The sequence below is a fragment of the Mustelus asterias genome, chromosome 16 (assembly GCF_964213995.1).
Source record: "Mustelus asterias chromosome 16, sMusAst1.hap1.1, whole genome shotgun sequence".
NCBI lineage: Eukaryota > Metazoa > Chordata > Chondrichthyes > Carcharhiniformes > Triakidae > Mustelus > Mustelus asterias.
The window spans coordinates 49,546,865-49,566,457 of record NC_135816.1 but is presented as its reverse complement, the minus strand read 5'-3'; the positions used below and the strand labels follow the sequence as shown (position 1 = coordinate 49,566,457).

The 19,593-nt window shown below is 38.3% G+C and overlaps 1 protein-coding gene across 3 annotated transcripts in view; it reads left to right on the top strand.

Moving 5' to 3' along the window:
* Positions 1-15,919, top strand: part of csnk1a1 (casein kinase 1, alpha 1) — a 50,759-nt gene extending 34,840 nt beyond the window's left edge. Inside the window, exons 6-10 of one of the 3 annotated variants that reach the window (XM_078231078.1) lie at positions 1,199-1,277; positions 3,479-3,553; positions 4,742-4,848; positions 7,283-7,431; positions 12,960-15,919. In XM_078231078.1, coding sequence (XP_078087204.1) covers positions 1,199-1,277; positions 3,479-3,553; positions 4,742-4,848; positions 7,283-7,431; positions 12,960-12,967 — 418 coding nt within the window. In that variant the 3' untranslated portion in view covers positions 12,968-15,919. Of the gene's footprint in view, positions 1-1,198; positions 1,278-3,478; positions 3,554-4,741; positions 4,849-7,282; positions 7,437-12,959 lie in introns of those variants that run through there. The other 2 variants (XM_078231076.1, XM_078231077.1) reach the window with 2 other exon arrangements.
* Positions 15,920-19,593: the final 3,674 nt, after the last annotated feature.

Here is a 19,593-nt window from a genome sequence, read left to right as displayed (position 1 = left end):
TGGTTGCATAAACCTCAGAAATTCTTTTTGTAAATGGCTTACTAACTTCAGGCTGTATGTAGGCTTGTCAGTTGAAGAATGTAATAAAGTATTCTATGGAGATGTTTGATTTTTAGCTGTATTTGTTTATGCCGAATTGATTTAATTTTAAGAATAAAATACCCAATTGCACTGCATCTAAACTGTCTCAAGTAGTCGAGGCAGCACAGGATGTTCTGCATATCATCTGAAAAGTGCATTGCGTGCACTGGGTTGGTACAGATGTTATAGTCCATGTTAGTATTGGGGGTCACTTTTTTAAATCTAGTTTTAAAATGATTGGAATTAGTGAATGACATCTTTAAATTTGTATCATTTTTATTTGACAATTCTTTTCATTTTGTCCTTTGGTTAAAATGCAGGGAACAGATAAAATTGGTATATAGGACACAATTATTGTTCTTGGTTTCATTGCTTTCCTAGCCAAAACTGAGAGATGGTGGGTTGCATGAGGGTGGTGTTTCATGGTTCATTGAAAACAGTGGAGATTTATCTTTAAGATTACCGCAGGATCAGAGTGTGGTCAATGTGTCTGCTGACTTGAGCAATAATTGACTATAGCAGTTATTTTTCAACTTGAAAATAGTGTGATTTTATAATGCCAAAGTGGGTATTACTTGAGGTAAAGATGAAATTGATGTTGGAAAAGCTAACAAGTCACAAAAATAAAGGGTCAAAAAAATGAACTGATATTAGACCTTATTAGGAGTTGAAAAAGCAATGGGATAATCAAGTGAGACTTGTCAGTAGATTGGCACAAGCTAGCTGTTGCTTAATTAGAATGGAAAGGAGCACAGATGCTCTTTTTTGTAATCGGGTCGACTAAATGTCTGTAAACCCTTCCAAAGTTCAAAGATACTGTTCATTTACGACTTTTGTGTTTCCTCTTTGGCCCGGACGTTGCTCCTGCGATGTGGGTTGTGAAATGCCAGCTGATAACTTCTCCTTGGCTTGGGTATCTGGGTCAGAATCCAAGATGGATTGCATGCCTCTGAATCATTAAGGCAGCTCTTGAGTGCAAAAGAATGGAGCTTGCTATATGGTACTGCATTTAATGTGGATGTTATTGAGAGCAAAATCAAGTATTTTCAAAGTGAAACAGTTAATTACTAGCCTCTTGTTTTGCAACTTCCTAAGGCGTTTAACTTTTTTCCACCAGTCGTCGTGATGATATGGAATCTCTAGGATATGTACTGATGTACTTCAACAGAACGAGTCTTCCTTGGCAAGGACTAAAGGTAAATCCAGAAGAGACTTGCATTGCAGCATTTTCAAATCAGTCCGCTGAAGAAATTAACATAAGAATTAGTAACAGGAGTGGACCATGTCCCTGTGAGCCTGCTGCTATTCAGTAGGTTTATGGCTGATCTTCACTCAATATTCCTGTCTCCTTTCTATCCCCCTTGATTCCCTGAGACCAAAAATATCTCTTGGCCTTAGCTATACTCAATAATGGAGAACCCACAAACCTCTGGACAGAGAATTGCAAAGATTTACGGTGCTTTGAATGAATAAATATCTCTCCCTAAATGATGTACTGCTATGGCCCCATGCTCAGGAACACCAATGACTGGAGCAGCCCCCTTAGTGCCTGCCATTCCAAGCTCCCTGGTATCTTCAATGTTTTGATGAGATCTGCTCTCATTTTTCATGCTGCCAGAGAACATAGCACAGTCTGTTCAACTTCTCACCATAGGACAATCCCAGGAACCAATCTAGTGATCCTTTGCTAGGAAGCCTCTAAGGCAAGTATAACTTTCTTGGAATATGGAACCAAACCCATGCACAGTGCTCTAGGTATAGCCTCATCAAAATCTGTACAATTGTAGTACGGTTTGTTTGTTCTTGTGCAGTCAAAGGTGGAAACATTTCTTTCAGAATCCGTTGCATTTGGCTTACTGCCTCTAAGACAAGAGGTCCTTGACACTTGCAGCAGATCAAGTCTGTAAGAAGGTGCTTATCAATTGTCGCGTATTTAGTATTTACTGATCATCGAGTAATGAACAAGTCACCAGCATCTTTGGAATCATAATGGAATATGGACCAGGTGCAGGTGTGACCACTAGGCCTACAATTTGTCCCTCACTAGATTTCATTTCTTTCAACCTCAACCATGATCCACTAAGCCACATTATCCTACTTTCACATCATTTCCCCTCCCCCACACCCCTCAAACAATTTCCAGTTCAGTTGCCCTGCCTTTCTATGCACTTCCATATAATATGGGATTGGAATACCATGTGCATTTGGTGAATACCAAAAGCATCTCGTCTTGTTTAAGCACAGGTAAATACATCTTGCTCTAGGACAAATTGCTGTTTACAATTTAAATGCAAAAGAAGTTGCTTGGTTTTTCCGATATCAATAGGTTTAAGGGAAGGTAAAGTTGTGGTTTGCAAGTATTTCAATATAGACTACATTTGTATAAGCATATTTCCAGCATTTATTTAAAGAAAGCCTATGTAAACATTTGGTTCGGAAGGTTTTGACTAAACCAATCAAATCATGCAGTTCTTCCTTTAAAAAAAGGCAATGTTACTGCTAAATAAATTAAAGATACTAACATTTTGCAAAAACACATCTACTTTTTAAAGTATTTAATTGAAGATACCGGTCTAAGTAGTTGCAATAGCTGATATATTCCATGAGAGAAATTGGAAGCGTTGCTTTCAAGTATATGGCATAAAATTTCTGCAAATGGTGCTTACTTTTTTATATTATCATAATTATGAATCTTTGGTGTAAGCTTTTTTTATCACATATTACAACTATTGTAACTGCATGCAGTAATATTCTGGACATAATTTGAACCAGGTAATAATGGTTTTATGTGCCACTGCCACTACACCGTTCATATATTTTGAAGTCGTCATTGCTCATCTAACGAAGTAATTGACACCATCCAGACAACCACTTTCTGCCCTTGTTTATTTTCCTTTGACTTCTGTGTAGATTTGCGACTTGGCACCCACAGGGTCCTAGGTGAGCCAGTTGCCATCTTGAAATATTTGCTTTGCCCCAGTCTTCCTTCACTAAAATGTTCTGAAAATGCAGCTCATCCATTTTCACGTGGGGGTTAGAAGTATTTATATTTCTATCATCAACTTTGACTGTAGTTTTTTTTTACTTGCGCTGTCTTTCGGGTCTTTCCTAGATGGTTAAACAATAAGAATGCAACAAAAGCTTAAATATATGCAAACTGACTAAGCCCAAATGATTAATATTAATGGGCAGACCCTGACTTGTTCGGCATATAAATTTGGATTTTTTTAACAAAGTAAATATTGCACTTGATATTAGTGTTGCATGATTGATTGACCTTCAGAACTAATCAACAGGTACTTCTCTACTTGGTTTATAAAATGTTTAATGCTTGATTTCTTAACTTTGTTCAACTCCTTTGTACACTTCGAGCCATTCTAAAATGTTTATTCCACAGGCAGCCACAAAGAAGCAAAAATATGAGAAGATTAGTGAGAAGAAGATGTCTACACCAGTTGAGGTTTTGTGTAAGGTATGTTTTGTTTCTAAGTTTGTTGAATCTGGTATTAATATTGTCCTTTTAAAATGTTGATTATACTTGACTGCCTTTTTAAATCTTCCAACTGAATGTTTGAATTGAGATCAACTGGCATTTTGGACAGTGGTGATCCTGGAAATGAGGGATTGAAGTCTTATATTGCATATGTTAACAGATCTTCCAAGCTTGTACTTTCTAAGTGCTGTGAAATTGAGTTTGTAAAGAATGTTTGTAAAGAATTGTAAAAATGCTAGAGGGAAAGAAAACATTGCATGGTGCCTTTAAAAGCTGGTTTGGCGTTCAGTGCCAGGGTGCAGAGTGCGCACACACTCAAAGTTGCAACATTTGTTTCGAGGACCAAGCATCAGGGTTGCCTTGGTAACAGGCTTTTGCATTTTAATAGCCTATCATATTTGAATTTGCTGTTGTTGACAACCTCAGACCAATCGTCGTGTAAGAAACTTGCGAGGTCATCGCAAGTCTAAAGGCCAGAGCAACATCCATCTCAGAAGAGCATCTCTCGAGCCAGGGCCAGATCAACTGAAGCAGTTAAAGGCAGTTGAGGGCAGTTAGATCAACTGAAACAGTTAGTTAACTCTCTGCCAGCTTCAGATATGTCTTAAGAGAACTCACCATTTAACCAGTGAAAAGTACCAAATCAGACAGCGGGCAACTATAGAAGAACTCCAAATCTTTTCCGAAAGTCATCAAGCCTGGTTGTATATTGTCTTTGAGTGACTAAAATTCTGCTATTCCTGATTTGGTAAATGAAAGTTCCTTGTATTTATTTGAACAACATTATTGTCAAATCTTCCTTTAATTGATATGTTAATAGTTTAGTTAAAGTTCCTGTTTGGTTAAATAAAATAACTTGATAATTATTCACTTAAAGCGAGTGTCAGGTCTTTATATTAATGAACCTCTAAATGTTAATGTAGAACAGTTGACACTTTCCCAAACACCTTTACCAGATTACGAAGTGAGGTAAAGGGGATTAACCTTTGCATCGCAACATTAAGTAACTTGCAGTGTTAAATGACTATAGGATGGAGCTGGCATAGGAAGATAATGTTGAAAATTGAAATTTGTCGAACGTTTTAGCAAGCGGATTGTGATCCTTTCCTGTTAAGTAGAAAAGTGCCATGTGAATAGAAAGTTAACTCTTTCACCTCTCCATATTAGGGGTTCCCTGCTGAGTTTGCAATGTACCTGAACTACTGTCGTGGACTACGTTTTGAAGAAGCACCAGATTACATGTATCTTCGACAGCTTTTCCGCATTCTTTTCAGGTGACTTGTGAAGCCTCGATGCACTTTTTGGATATATCATAAAATGGAGGATTTGGGAATTGACCAAAAGATTGCTTTCGTATCTTGCTACTAATGTGCTCTACAATTTGTCTTGATGTATAACTGGGTAAATTGATATCACCTCATCTTCCACATATTGGAAAGGACTTAGAATCGTAGAATGATGCAGGAAAAGAAGCCATTTGGCTTGTGTCCCAATTAGTTCCACACCACTGCATTTTGACCTTTGCCCTGAAAATCTGTTCCCTTCAACTATATTCACAGGCGGTACCGTGGTTAGCACTGCCGCTTCAGCACCAAGGGCCCTTGTTCAACTCGGGCCTTTGGTGACTGTATGGAGTTTGCACGTCCTCCGCTTGTCTGTGTGGGTTTCCTCTGGGGGCTCTGGTTTCCTCCCACAGTCCAAAGAGTGTGGCACAGTGGTTAGCATTGCGGCCTCTCAGCTCCAGGGACCTGGGTTCGATTCCTGGCTTGGATCACTGTCCGTATGGAATTCACACATTCTCACCGTGTCTGCATGGGTTTCCTCCGGGTGCTCTGGTTTCCTCCCACAGTCCAAAGATGTGCAGGTTAGGTGTATTGGCCATGCTAAATTGCCCCTTAGTGTCCCAAGATGTGTAGATTAGAGGTATTAGTGGGGTAAATATGTGGGCTGGCAGGGATAAGGTTTGGTGGAATTGTCTGTGCAGCCTCGATTTGCCGAATGGCTTCCTTCTGCACTGTAGGGATTCTGTGGTTCTAGGTATGGATTAGGTTGATTGGCTATGCTAAATTCACCCTTAATGTCAGGGGGCATTGTAAATATGTGTTTGCAGGGATAGGTTCTGGGTGGGGTTGTTGGTGCAGGCTCGATGGGCTGATTGGCGTCTTTCTACACTAGGGATTCTATTTATTCAATTCCATTTGAAGGCTATCTGATCTGTTTATCACACTTTTTCAAGCAGTACATTTCAGATCATAACTCGGCTGTGTTTTTTCCCTCATTGCCTCTGGCTCCGCCATTTATTTTAAATCTGCACCCTCTGGTTACCAACTCTTCTGTCACTTGGAAACCATTTCTCCTTATTTACATTATTATTCTGAACATCAGTCAAATCGCCTCATAACCTCGACTCAAAGAAGAACAACCCCAGCTTTTCCATCTCAATATAACTGAAGTTCCTCATCCTTGGTACTATCTCATGAAATTTACTGTACCCCTTCAGGTCTTTTTGTCCTTTCTAAACAAATCAGCTGGAATACTCCAGCTGGAGCCTAACCAGTGCTTTCTGGGTTTAGCATTACTATCTAACTTTGGTTTATAAAACTAAAGTTCCTTCTTTTTTTAAACAGCCTCCACAACTTGTGTTCCCACCTTTTTTAAAGATTTGTGTTCTTGCACACCATTTACAGTTACACCATTTAGTATATTCCTACCAAACTGTATCACACCACAATTCTCTGCATTAATTTCACTGCCGTATTTCCGCCTCTTTATCCTCTCAAAGTCTAATACTATCCTCTGCTTACTAGTTTTGACTTTTATTTCATTCACATTTGGAAATTATGTCCAAGCTGCTAATGCATCAAAAGAACAGTGGTTCTGCTCCAGTCTGTAAAAATAATAGTTGATGATTGGCCTCTTTAGTAAAGAACAATCAGCCCATCGAGCCTGCACCAACAACAATCCCACCCAGGCCAATTTTGTGTGCACCTTGCCATTCTCCCTTTAATTCCATGGGCTTCAATCTTTCTAATAAATTTATTATGTGGCACTCCATCAGATATCTTTTGACTATCATATACACAATATCAACTGCATTATCTAAATAAACCCCCTCCATTATTTCATCAGAGAATTCAAAGTAATTTGCACTATGATTTACATTTGAATCTATGCTGACCGTTTGTTTATTAACTTGTACCTTTCCAAGTGATAACTTTATCCCAAGTTCTTGTCTCAATGTTCCCATGCCACATTCATGAGGCTGACTTCCCTCTAGTTGTCGGGTTCATCTCCTCCCCTTTGAACATGGCGTAAAATTTGCAGTCCTCTGGCACCTCTTGATATTTAATGAGGGTTGGAAGATTGTGACCTGAACTACTTCAGTTTTCTCATTCCTTCTCTAAGTAACCTAGGATGCATTCCATCCAAGATGGCTTTTCGACTTGGAGTGCTTGCCAGCCTTTTAAGTGTGTCTTTTTTTAAAATAACTCTATCTCCAATATCCCATCCTTTTACTGTGACATCCTTTTCCATGAAGTCAGACTATTTTGAATATTTTTCTATCGGTGTTCCTGGGGTTTTGACTAGCTCTTTAAAAAAAACTGTGCATGATTTAAAAGTAAAACAGTGGCCCAGAAAATTGCTGGCAAGATTCTCAATATTTTTAGATTTGATCATAAAGTATTTAATATGTACTTTTTTGTTTAGAACCTTAAATCATCAGTATGACTATACCTTTGACTGGACAATGTTGAAGCAAAAGGCAGCACAACAGGCAGCTTCTTCAAGTGGGCAAGGGCAGCAAGCCCAAACCCCTACAGGCAAGCAAACTGAGAAATCCAAGAGCAACATGAAAGGTTAGTAGCTACATGACTTTGCTTCAAAATTTACAATTTCATTTTTCAATGTAGATAGTTGGTGACATGCCAATTTTAGTATTAAATCAGGCAAATAAATCCGAATCTATTCAGCTAAACTATTCCGTACACTATTGTTTGAAGAGGGATAATGGCTAATTAAACTTCACCACCTGGTATGAAATCCCCTCTCCAAATTGTTACTTTAGACTTGGTATCTGCCCTGATGTATCTAAACGTTTCTTCAGTGGGAAAAGCGCACATTTCCATGTCAACTTGATGGTAATGAAGCAATAGCAAACAAATGATTTAGGTAGTAATAGCATCTTTAAAAAGATGGAACAGACAGAAAAAAGTGAATGAACTGAGTGCAGGAAACCTTTACTCCAGCTTTACCACAGAATTAACCATAATCCAACAGTTGAACAGTGTTTTCCATTGTTGCACTGTTAAACTAAAGAACACACCAATTGGCCCACTGCTTTAATGGGTGATATTAACTGTTTGGAGCGAGACAATTGCATTTGAATCTACTTTAGAATGGAATGCTGTTTTTATATTTGGAAATGGTTTCCTGTCTAGAACTTGGTTACTGCAGTATTCAGTATCATAGTGGTCCATAAGTTGCAATGCTGAGTGCATTTTGAGTGCTTTGCTTATTAACTGGATTTATACCCAAGAGGACAGGAGTGTGTTCAAAAATTCCAGGTTAATGGATGTTGACATCCTAATGGAACATAATGACTGGCAGTGGATGTTGTTGAGTTGTTGAAAGAATGATGCTAAGACGTTGTTCTTTGTAAGTAACAGCCTTGTAGTTAACTAGGGATATACATAATTTGCATAAGAAAATTTAATTTTGTCTTTTATTGATCAAGTATATCAACAATCATTTCAAACCAATGTAAAAAAGGTGAATTGGTAGTTTTCTTAGCTTTCCTGCAGTGTTTTAACTCCAAAATGTGAACTGGCTTCTGTGGCAGTAAGCCAGGCACTTAGTAAAATCAAAGATAAGAAACCCACCTGAAACTGAGAAATTACGACTGGGCTTGAAAAAAATCCTACTTTTCTCCAATGAGATGCACGCTTGTATGTTGCAAATCATTTCCTACCAAGTGTTGTTGTTACTTGGATCAAGTCTTTAAGACTGATAGGAAATAAAAATCAACCAAGAACCAGTGAACTCAGTGCATTTAATAAACTTGAAGACTGGATTTTTAGCTCACTTAGCCTTGAAGGATTGGCTATATAAGACCCCAACGATGTTGTTGTGGTTGTGCAAGCCAGTGTACCTGGTGACCTGCACTCTTTTTGGCAATATACTCTCAACACTTAATTTAGTATTGGCATGAAGGAGTGCCTTTGTGCAGAAATGCACCCCCCCCTCCCCCAAGCAGATGAGCCAGGAATATTCCAGCTTCAGGTGGCTACACAGGACACGAATCACAGGACACTCTCCTGATGAAGGGGCAGTGCTCCGAAAAGCTCATGCTACCAAATAAACCTGTTGGACTTTTAACCTGGTGTTGTGAGACTTCATACTGTGCCCACCTTAGTTCAAGGCTGACATCTTCACATCATGACACAAATCTAGAACTGGACCGTAAATATCTAAACCCAGATATCACAAAATTTTCAAGGAAACATTGCTTCAAGGCTATTTTTATTTGCATGATAAAAGATTTGAAGATTGTTTTTTCCTCATTTTACAAATTCTTTATAGCCACAAGGATAGCTAAGAAACCACTTCACTATAAAGACACAGTGGATTTCCCTTCTGCAAATTATAGATATCCCCAGTTCACCACAACATTTGGAAAATTTGGGTAGTGTGGGTTGGGAGCTAAAGTCAAAGGGGGCAACAATCAAGTGCAGGGTTACCAGTTTGCTCAGGTAAGACTATGGATAATTGTGGATAGTGCATAGTTTTCTATTGGATAAATGATTGGTATGCAACGTGCAAAGAAACAGACATAATACTGCACCCTGCACAATCTCACTGTCATTGGCCTTCCAGTCATGAACACCCATGGATTCTTCACTCTCCCCATTTAAGTCACATTTGGATCCTACTTGCCACTTTTCCTTAGATACCTTGAGTTTCTACTTTTCTTACCAGTACCTGTGAGGCCTTGTCAAAACGGTTGCTAAAATCTATGTAGTCCACATCGTGTGTGACTCAGTGACCCTCGTTAACTCCTCATAACACAGCCTTCCTGTAACAAGTCCATGCTGATGGACATTGATTAATCATGCGTTTATGATTAATGCTGTCCCTCAATTTTTCCAAAACATTGCCTGCCACTGAAATATGGCTGGCTGCCTGTAATTATTTGGTCTGTCTCTTTCTCCCAATGTTGGGTATTTTCCAAGCCTCTGACACTGCGCAACTCTGAGATGATTGGAAAATGATAGAACACCTCCCATTTGGTGGCAGTGGTTAGTACTCCTGCTTCACAGCGCGAGAGACCCAGGTTCAATTCTGGCCTCAGGTGACTCTGTGTGGGTTCTCCCCGTGTCTGTGTGGGTTTCCACCAGGTGCTCCAGTTTCCTCCCACAGTCCAAAGATGTGCTGGTTAGATTGATTGGCCATGTTAAATTGCCCCTTAGTGTCGGGGGATTGGGAGGGTAAGTATGTGGGATTACGGAGATAGGACCTGGGTGGGATTGTTGTCCATGCAGGCTCGATGGGCCAAATGGCTGCCTCCTGCACTGTAGATTCTGAGATTCTATGATTTCCTTCCTTCCCATAATAGCTGGGATATATTCCATCTGGGCCTGGCAATTTACTTATTGTAAGATGTCTTTGAATATTCCTCTTTCACTATGTTTATTTTATCAAGTATTTCTACCACTTTAATTCTGCATCATCCTTCTTGTGAAAACAAACACAAAATGTATCTTGAGAATTATGCCCACGTCCTCTGCCTCCACAAAGTTCACTCTTGGCCTCTAATAGTCCCTACTTTTCCTTTGGTTATCCTCTTATGCATTTATAAAACATTTTTTGGTTTTCCTTGACTTAACTTGCCAATGTATTTTCATTCCCTCTCTTTCTTTGCTCTCCTAATTTTTATTTTTATTTCAACCCTACACTATCTTTACTCCTTCAGGCTTTCTAGGCTTTCAGTGCCTGATGTAAAAACTCATTTTTTGGCCCTTTTGGATTTGCTCTTTTTCTTTGAGGACATATTTATTCTGAATTCTCCATCTCTTCCTTTAACTGAATTATCTTTGAACTCTTGTTTCCCTTTACCGTTCCTAAATCACACCTCAGCATTGTAAATTTGGCCTTTTCCCCAATGTAAGACTTTAATTCCTGGTCTATCTTTGTCCTCTTCCATGCCAAGCTAAATTTAACTTGAAGTATGATCACTACCATCAAACTGCTCTCCCACTGATACCCTTACCATCTGCTCAGCTTAATTTCTTAAATCTAATTCCATATTTGTCCCTTCTATTGTACATACTCCAGTTTAAAAAAAAAACAGCTGAATGCATTTCAAGACTTCTGTGGCCACCATTCATTTTACATTAATTCTATCCCAATTAATTATTGCCACGTTGTTTTTGTATTTCTCCAGAACTTGCCAACATATTTGTTCTTTCTCCCCTTGATTAGGGGCCTGTAGAACACACAGCAGTGATTGGTCTCTTATTTGATTTACCTCACAGCTATGATTTCTCCTTTAAAAAAAACATTGCAATCATCCTCTGCTCTACCTTGTCTACAAATCCTGTAAACAAGATTGTTGAGCTACCAGTCCTGCCCTTTAAGCATGTTTCAGTATCATTTACTTCGTATCTATCTGTGCTCTCAACTCATCTGCCTTATTCACTGGGCTCCATGCCATAATGTGTACATCAGTGGAGGTAATCTTGGCTACTTTGCTCCCCAAAATCTATCTGAAAGTCCTTGCCCTTTATTCCCGTGTCATTGGTGCTGGTTGGAGCCTTGACTTCTGTCCATTCACCCTCTCCACACCCGCTTCCCCACTCACTAGAATGTTCTGCAGCCACTTAGTAACATCATGACCCTGACACCCTAAGGATGTAACATTGCATTCTAGAGTTATTCCTGCAACTGTAGAAATGCCTCCCTATTCTCCTTTGTTGAAACGCCCATTTCCTCTCTGCCTGCTCTCTCCTAAGCTGCAGGTGACCATCTCCTGAAACATATCATTCACGTGTTCATAACCTTGTGGATGCGCTGCAATATTGCAGCTGTTAAATCCCTGAAAACTGCAGTTCAGGCCTCTCTAGCTTGCACCCCTCCTTTTTGGGGAGCTGCCCCTTTTACTTTGTCCTGATTTAATCTGAGTTTGTTTACTTGGTTTGGTTTGACCTAAAAAAAAAGAGGACAATTCTTGTAGCTGTATTTGGATGTCTAGGACACTGTTCTGGAGTTACCAGATGTGCATTTGTCACAACTGAGGTAGCTTGCCATATGTGTTTGACTGAAAACACTCTTTTTGACCCAAAACTGGTGGCCTCACCTTCAGTTGCCTTGGCCTCAAACTCTGAAATATCCTTTCTACACTTTTGTCCCTCTACCTCACTTTCTTCCTATTAAGGCACTTTTAAAGCCTACCACTTTGATCAAGCTTTTGGTTACCTAATGTCCCCTTGTGTGACTTATTGTCATTTTTTCTTTTTAAATGTACCTGTGAAGCCCCTTGAAATGTTTTGTTACATTAAAGATGCTAATAAATAATGCTGTCACATGTAATCTTACCAGAAGTAAACTTTCTTGTCTCTTATCTAGCAGAAAAATATTCTCTGGCTACTCAAATTCTTGTGCCCTCCCTCTGACATCATTTTAGGTGTTTGTTCCTCTTTCTAACGCTTGCACTCCCTTGACCATTAGTCTTTACTTGTTTGTTCCCTAATGGGAACAATGGCAGGAGAATGGGGAATGAGAAAAATATCAGCTATTCTTAGAAGAAATCTTAGAAACCCTACAGTGCAGAAAGAGGCCATTCGGCCCATCGAGTCTGCACTGACCACAATCCCACCCAAGCCCTATCCCTAGATATTTACCCACTAATCCCTCTAACCTACGCATCCCAGGACACTAAGGGGCAATTTTAGCATGGCCAATCAACCTAACCCGCACATCTTTGGACTGTGGGAGGAAACCGGAGCACCCGGAGGAAACCCACGCAGACACGAGGAGAATGTGCAAACTCCACACAGACAGTGACCCAAGCCGGGAATCGAACCCAGGTCCCTGGAGCTGTGAAGCAGCAGTGCTAACCACTGTGCTACCGTGCCGCCATGATTGAATCGCGGAGCAGTCTCGATGGGCCAAGTGGCCTACTTCTGCTCCTATGTCTTATGGTCTTAATGAATGAGAACTGGTATACTTTGTATGAATGTGGTGGGAAGTAATGTCGCTGAATTTTCTCATATATACTGAACTATAGTTAATGTATAGAAATATTTTTGCTGAAATGTACCTGCAGTTAAAGGGTGCAGCAAATGAAATATGCATCTCATTAAATAACTTCATCCTCTATTTTCTACAGGTTTCTGATCTCGAGGTTGAAACGAAGGAGCAAAGCAGCATGTGAGAGCAGGTTGCCTTTTGTCACTCCCCTTCTGATTTTTGTTTCACATGTACATGGCGTTCAGTGGACAACCATTTAACTGATGAATTAACTGAATCTACTGGATACAGCAGACTCTGGGAAGAGCATATAAAAACTGTACCTGCAACTGTAGCAGCCTTTAATCAAACTAATTCCTGGAAAAGCGCATTTTCATCTTTCGAAATAGAGCAACTGAAGCAGACTTGCTGGTGTTCAGTTTTCTTTATTCAATAAATGGGATGTAAGAAAGTGGTTGACACATGGAGAGAAAATTAACATTGTGCATTTGCCAATTTTTTTCTTGTTTCCACACTGCTTGGAAGTTAAAGGATGTTTCTTAAGTTGCACATGGAAGCTGTTTCGAAAGCAGTCTCTGAATTTCGGCCCAAACTTGTACTTGAAAAGTGCACTGCATTACTTATCTTTCCCTTGTATTGTGTTCCAAATTTCCTGTTGTCTGATGGAAAATGGTAAATATCTTAAGGCTGGGATTTCTCTATTAAAGCACCTGCAACCAGTAGTAAACTGATAGCAACCAAAGAATCCATGTTTTCTGTTGGAAGGACTCTGCCTGCTGTCTTTTGCTAGAGTGGCATCTAATGTGAAGAAATGACAAAAGTAGTGACTACTAGATAAATCTAGAACTCTGCATTAAGTATATTGTACTTGGTTAAAAGAAAAGCTTAGTCATCGCAAGCTTAGCTAACAACTTAAGACTGACCTTGTATGTAAATTGCTTAGATAGCATTGTAATCACTGTATACATCTACTCTGACCTGAGATTTACGGTGTTTTTGGACGTCAGCTTTTTGTTTACATGTTAATTGAATAAGAAAACACAGTTCTTGTAAAAGAATAGGGTTATTTTATATTGCTGTGCTGAATTTCCCTGTTTGCAATGCAACTCCCCTCAACTTTCACTTTTTTAAGAAAAAAATCAAACTTTCAAATGCCAGTTCATTTAAAAATGTTGCATTTCTTCACAGATAGCTTTAGATTTGTAGACGGATGTACCTTTCTCCTTTTTTAATACGGTGGTTATTTTGTAATTTTTTGGGGGCAGCGTTAGCTTTGTTGCTGCAGTGAATTGATTGGTTATAGAAAGAATATGTATCCAAGATGGAGCCTCTGCAGCTACTAAGCAAATACCATTGTATATTCAATGGCTGAACTTTGGAGTTTCTTTGAAATTTAAAAGCGTGTTGGAGGTTTTTTTTACTTTTCTTTTGATCTTGTAAAATGAATGAAAATTAACTGATGTTTTGCAGTCAAGATGTACAGTGCAGAAATGGCAACTGTTGCTGGCTGTGATTCTGGCCCAGCTGAAACCTTTTATTGCTGGAAGTACTTTAACAGTGTAATTTATTTCTTTTTAGCATGTAAGAATAAATTAAAAATTACTTGTCGGAACCACCTGACCAGTCTTAGTTTTTGCCAATTCATCATGCAAGTACTGTCAGATGTAATATTCATATTTCTAACAAAATTTTATGCATATGATCAAATTAATTTGAATTTTTTTTGATTTATTACGTGGTATACCTCCCCTCCTCTCGCTCATTAAATCTTTGGAACAGATTTTGGAAGGAAAGATGGAGTATGTTTATTTGCTCTGTCCTTTGAAAGCACAAGTAAAAAATATTCTTTCTGAATTTAGTTATTGGTAGCATGGAGATCTTTGAGTATACTTTATTCCTGCTGCCCTGCTTCAGTGCAGTCTTATGTTATTAACCCTAAATGTAACTGCTTGATAATTTGACTTCATAACAGCCTCCAGAATCAGCACAATGTAGTTCCATCTAGTTTGAAACAGCATCTCCTATGTTTTGTAGGTTGTAACCCCAGCATGTTACTGCTTGATGACATGACTAGCATGGCTTATCAGGGTAGGGTTGTCTTTCTCAATGGTCTCTGCTGACCAAATTTGTGCATCTATTGAAATGTTAAAGAAACTTGATGGATGTTTCCTACTTAAATAGGAAGGGTACTGTTAATGGGAAAGTACTACCCTGAGCCTTTCCTTCATTAAGCAATTTGCAACTTATTGGCCTTTTGAACTGGACTATTTTAATTTGTATATTCAAATTGTTCTGGATGCGCATTCACATTCTGGAGTTCTGTTTATTTTCGATCCTGACAAATTTTCAAATTCAGTTCAAGCTGGAGTCTAGTGACTTATTTAAAACATACCTCTTAACTTTTGAGATTTGGCTACAATGAAATGTATATCTTGAGTTTGATTGCAGGTTGGCTCTTGAGATCAGGAGGTATTTGACATACTGAATACTGATGCAAACTGTTGGATCCATTAGTTTGTCATTGTAAAGTATGGAAATAATGGTAAATCTTATGTTTGCTAAGGTAATCTTGTGTTTGCTAAGGTACATTTTAATGTAGGTGTGTTGCTCCTTGCATCTCTTTTCTTCTCTTACACCTTCATTTCTGCAACAAAAATTCGAAGGCGCAATGCGTAAGCATTGAGGGAAAACTGGCAATTGCTAATTGAAGAATTTTTAAAAATAACCTTGAGTCATGTGCACAGTGATAGCTAAATAGAGGTGGTGATTTCTTCTTTGACAATGCACTGAATTGTCAAAGATACTGAATATCAAATAGTAATACTGCCAAATAGCAATTTATCTTGTCCCTGTTGAGACTGAGCTGCTGTTTAATCATTTCTTTTTCATCTACTCTAGTTAATTTTTATCATTTGTTTTTCAGAATGAGTGTGCAATTATGGGTTTTGTATATCAAATATCTGTATATACTGGGATATTGTGACATCTAAGTGAGAGTAATGTGTTTGCCAATCAGCTTTCAATTTTTGAAGTGTACAGCTGTATTACTTCTGTTGCATCTATTTGAAAGTCTGAAATAAAATACACATTTTGAATTAATCAGATGCAAACCTGTGCAAATTGTTGGTGGGCCAGTGAGTATTAACTTGAAGCCAAGGGCAAAATCCAGTTGCTTGTTGCTGGCAACGTGCACCGGGTGAATGTTTGAAGGATCACCTGACTACACAAAAGTCTGATTCAAGATGACATTTGCATTGTTTTCCTAAGTGTGCTTGTTGATCTTGTGCTGGTGTTATTGAAGTATCTGGTTTATTACTGCTGTGAAAAATGACCACTTGGTGACCACTTTTGTTTGGAAATTATGCTGACAGGTTGCAATATTTTTATGAATACATCTGTAATTGACTGGAAATGGTCCCAGGATGAGAAATACTGATCCATACTGAAATGAAATTGGACTATAGGAAGTAGCTGTCCAGCAAATTAGAAACATTGTTCACAAGTTTTAGTAATCCAGAAGTTACACAAAACTATCTTCAAGATGCCTGTTGGGTTTGTTAAAGAAGCAGAATATTTGGTTATATTCAGTCCTGTAATTCAAGGAATTTGTAGTAACGGAAGCCTTTATCTGTCATTCCAACAGTTTTGCGGTATTAACTACGTAATTGCTGAGTTGCTTGTGATAATTAAAATTATTGTTGCTGAAGGCATTACATTGTAAAATGTAAATTCTTGGATTGTGCTTTCTTAGGTTTTCTGCATGATAAATATTTACCTGATAATTTTGTGTAAAAACAAAAAAATTGATATAATTGAAAGAAATGTTTAAGAATGCATCTGATCTTTCAGGTGAGGTGTAATATATATTTGGATAGATATTCTTTAAATTATAAGTAGAAGTTTATGAAGGGCAAAGGTTCTCTAATTGGCTTGACATCTTAAGGATCTACATCATAATTCCATAGCGCCTTTAAGGTCATCAGACTACTTTCCACCTCGCATCAAGCATACCTTGCATGGTCTCTCAAATTGTATGTTGCATTTCTGCATACTTTTCTCTAGTCATTGACTTGAATGTTATTCTTATCTGTATACTGATGCTTTATTCAATTGTTAGTAGTTGACATTGTTTCCCAAAATTAAAAGGTATTTCATGAGTGTCAATATTTACTGCATCAGGTGCCCCATTGTTGAAGTATGCTCGTTCAGTTTCCTTTCAAATTTTTATCATATAATGGCTTTGATACAACTGCAGGCCATTTTTCCTCGTGGGTTTTTTATTTGTGGAGTTAACACATCTTGAAATGCCAAGTGACTCATTTTAAAAATTAACCCACAATTTATTAAACCATTTTGATATTGAGAGCTAAATTATTTTTCATTTTGCAGCTGGCAAGACTGAATTTGTCTTCAACTATTACCTTTTAATGCAAATTCTTTGGAAGCTGTCTGGATTTTTTTCACATCAAAGAGACCAGTTTGAATCTGTTAAATGCTTTTGTGACTTGAATTATGTAAGATACAGGTTGGAATCTGTTTTGTAGGTTAAGGGAAAAGCAATCTGAACACCGAGAATTCATGACTTATGGCTCTCAGTAACTACTGGGAGTAGGCTTTGGAGCAAGCAAACCGCTGATGTGTGAAACATTAATTGACCAAACCTTTTGCCCTTAACTTTTGGCACCAAAGTACCAGTAGTGTTAAACTGCTATCCAAAGTGAGAAATTGCGCATCTGAAATCCTACATTGAGGAAAATAGCCACTGTATCTAATGATTTTGTTGAACTCTTGTTTACTTTTTTCACTGAGGACCACAATTCTGGGAGTCTTCCATTACTAAAGTGAGACAGACCAAAACTGTTGTCCTGATCCAAATTGTAGTGAGTTGCTTCCCTGGGTTTAGTGGTCTACACATATGGGTCTATGTAATGAAGCCCCTTTTCGTAGTCAGAGTGGAGGTGGTTTGTAATTTCCCCATCAATCATGCCGAAAGTGACAGGAATTGATTACATGTTCAGGCAATCAGAGGCATCTGCCTTAATGGGCAAGATAAATTAGAGCAGTGATACTTGGAGGCAGCCCTTGGAAGGGCAGAGGAGGAAGACCACAAGTTTAAAAATACACAAGGGAGCACATTACAATGACCAGTTCTTGTTGATATAGATTAATTTTCTGTTACACAGTTCTGGGATTTTTAAATTCTGAATGCAACTCATCGGTTCTCTAATAAAGAATTAATGATGTAAATGGACCAAGAAATCTAGACTTGACACCTCTATTTAATTGGGTTGAGGGGGTGGTAGGATGGAAGACTCAATTTCTTCCATGATCTGGAATATAAAACCAATGGAAAAGTGGCAAAACATAACTGCTTTTCAGCCTAGATATCCATCTGGCAGTCATTTAACAATGTATCTGATCCAGCACTTTTAAGGTTTCTCCTGCACAAAATTTCCCACTGGAAAAGCAGGCAAGAAAGCTGAGGGGTTCTGATTCGTTCTTTTTCCAGAAAAAAGGGTAGATTTAAGGTGGTTCTAGTGCTTTGCTACATTCCAAATGGTCCTCCCAAAAATGGAGAGAGCAAAGTGTGCATCCTTGACAAATTATGACCTAAAATTACTTACTGACATATTTCATTCTTGCAGCCAGATTTTGATTTTTAAAGTATATTCGTGATGCAGAACAGAATGTTCAGTTTACAATTTGATGTCAGTTGCAGAACCTTGGTATGCACATCTCCTTGTGGGATTCAGTTGATATTGTCAATTTGGATAAACTGGATAAATTTGTGTATCTTTGCAAAACAGGGAAAAACAATGGGTAGCTAACAAATGATGTGGAGATGCCGACGTTGGAATTACAAAGCTAACAAATGGCAGAAATGTAATGCTTAACTGGCGCACTTCTCTCCACAGCGACTTGAGCAAAATTAAATGCAAGACATTTAAATGAAGACATTTTTGTAACGTTTATTACAATATGGTTCTGCAGCAGAGAAAACATTTTTATTTAACTGCTTTTGTGAAGTTTTTTGACGATTACTTAGTCATAAGAGCTGCATGTGTTTGTGCATATTAATATATACCTTATCCAAAGTGTCTTTCAAGTTCTTATGCAACTTTAAACATTGGATGTCACATGTTTGCTAACTGAAAATGTGTAAGCATAATTCATGTAGTTTTTTAAAAAAACTTTTGCATTTATATAGTGCCTTTTATGACCACTGGATGTCTCGAAGCACTTAACAGAAATGAAATACTTTTTGAATTGGGTCACTGTTATAATGTAGGAAGGACAACAACTAATTTGTGCTCAGCAAACTCAAACCACAATGTAATGAATGACAAGGTAACAATTTTTGTGATATTTATCGAGGAATACATATTGGCCAGGACCCCAGGGAGAACTCCCCTGCTGCTGTTCAAAACAGTGCCACGCAGACAGGCTGATGGGACCCTGGTCTAGTGTCTCGTCTGAAAAACAATACCTCTGATGGTGCAATTCCACCTGCACCCGAGTGTCAGCCTTGATTTTTATGCTCAAACCTGGACTTCCAACTTGATCCCAGAACTTTGTGATTCAGAGGCAAGTGGCTACCAACTGATTCACAATTGATGCACAATAATGTATGCAACAAAAATTAAGGACAATTGAGAAGGAAGGGAGGAGTGAAAGGACACAAGTGTTAAATAGCTCTTTATTCAGTATGTAATCAGTAGCTTTTTGCTATAATTGTATTAGAAATAACTAACTGCAAAGATCTAAACATTTTG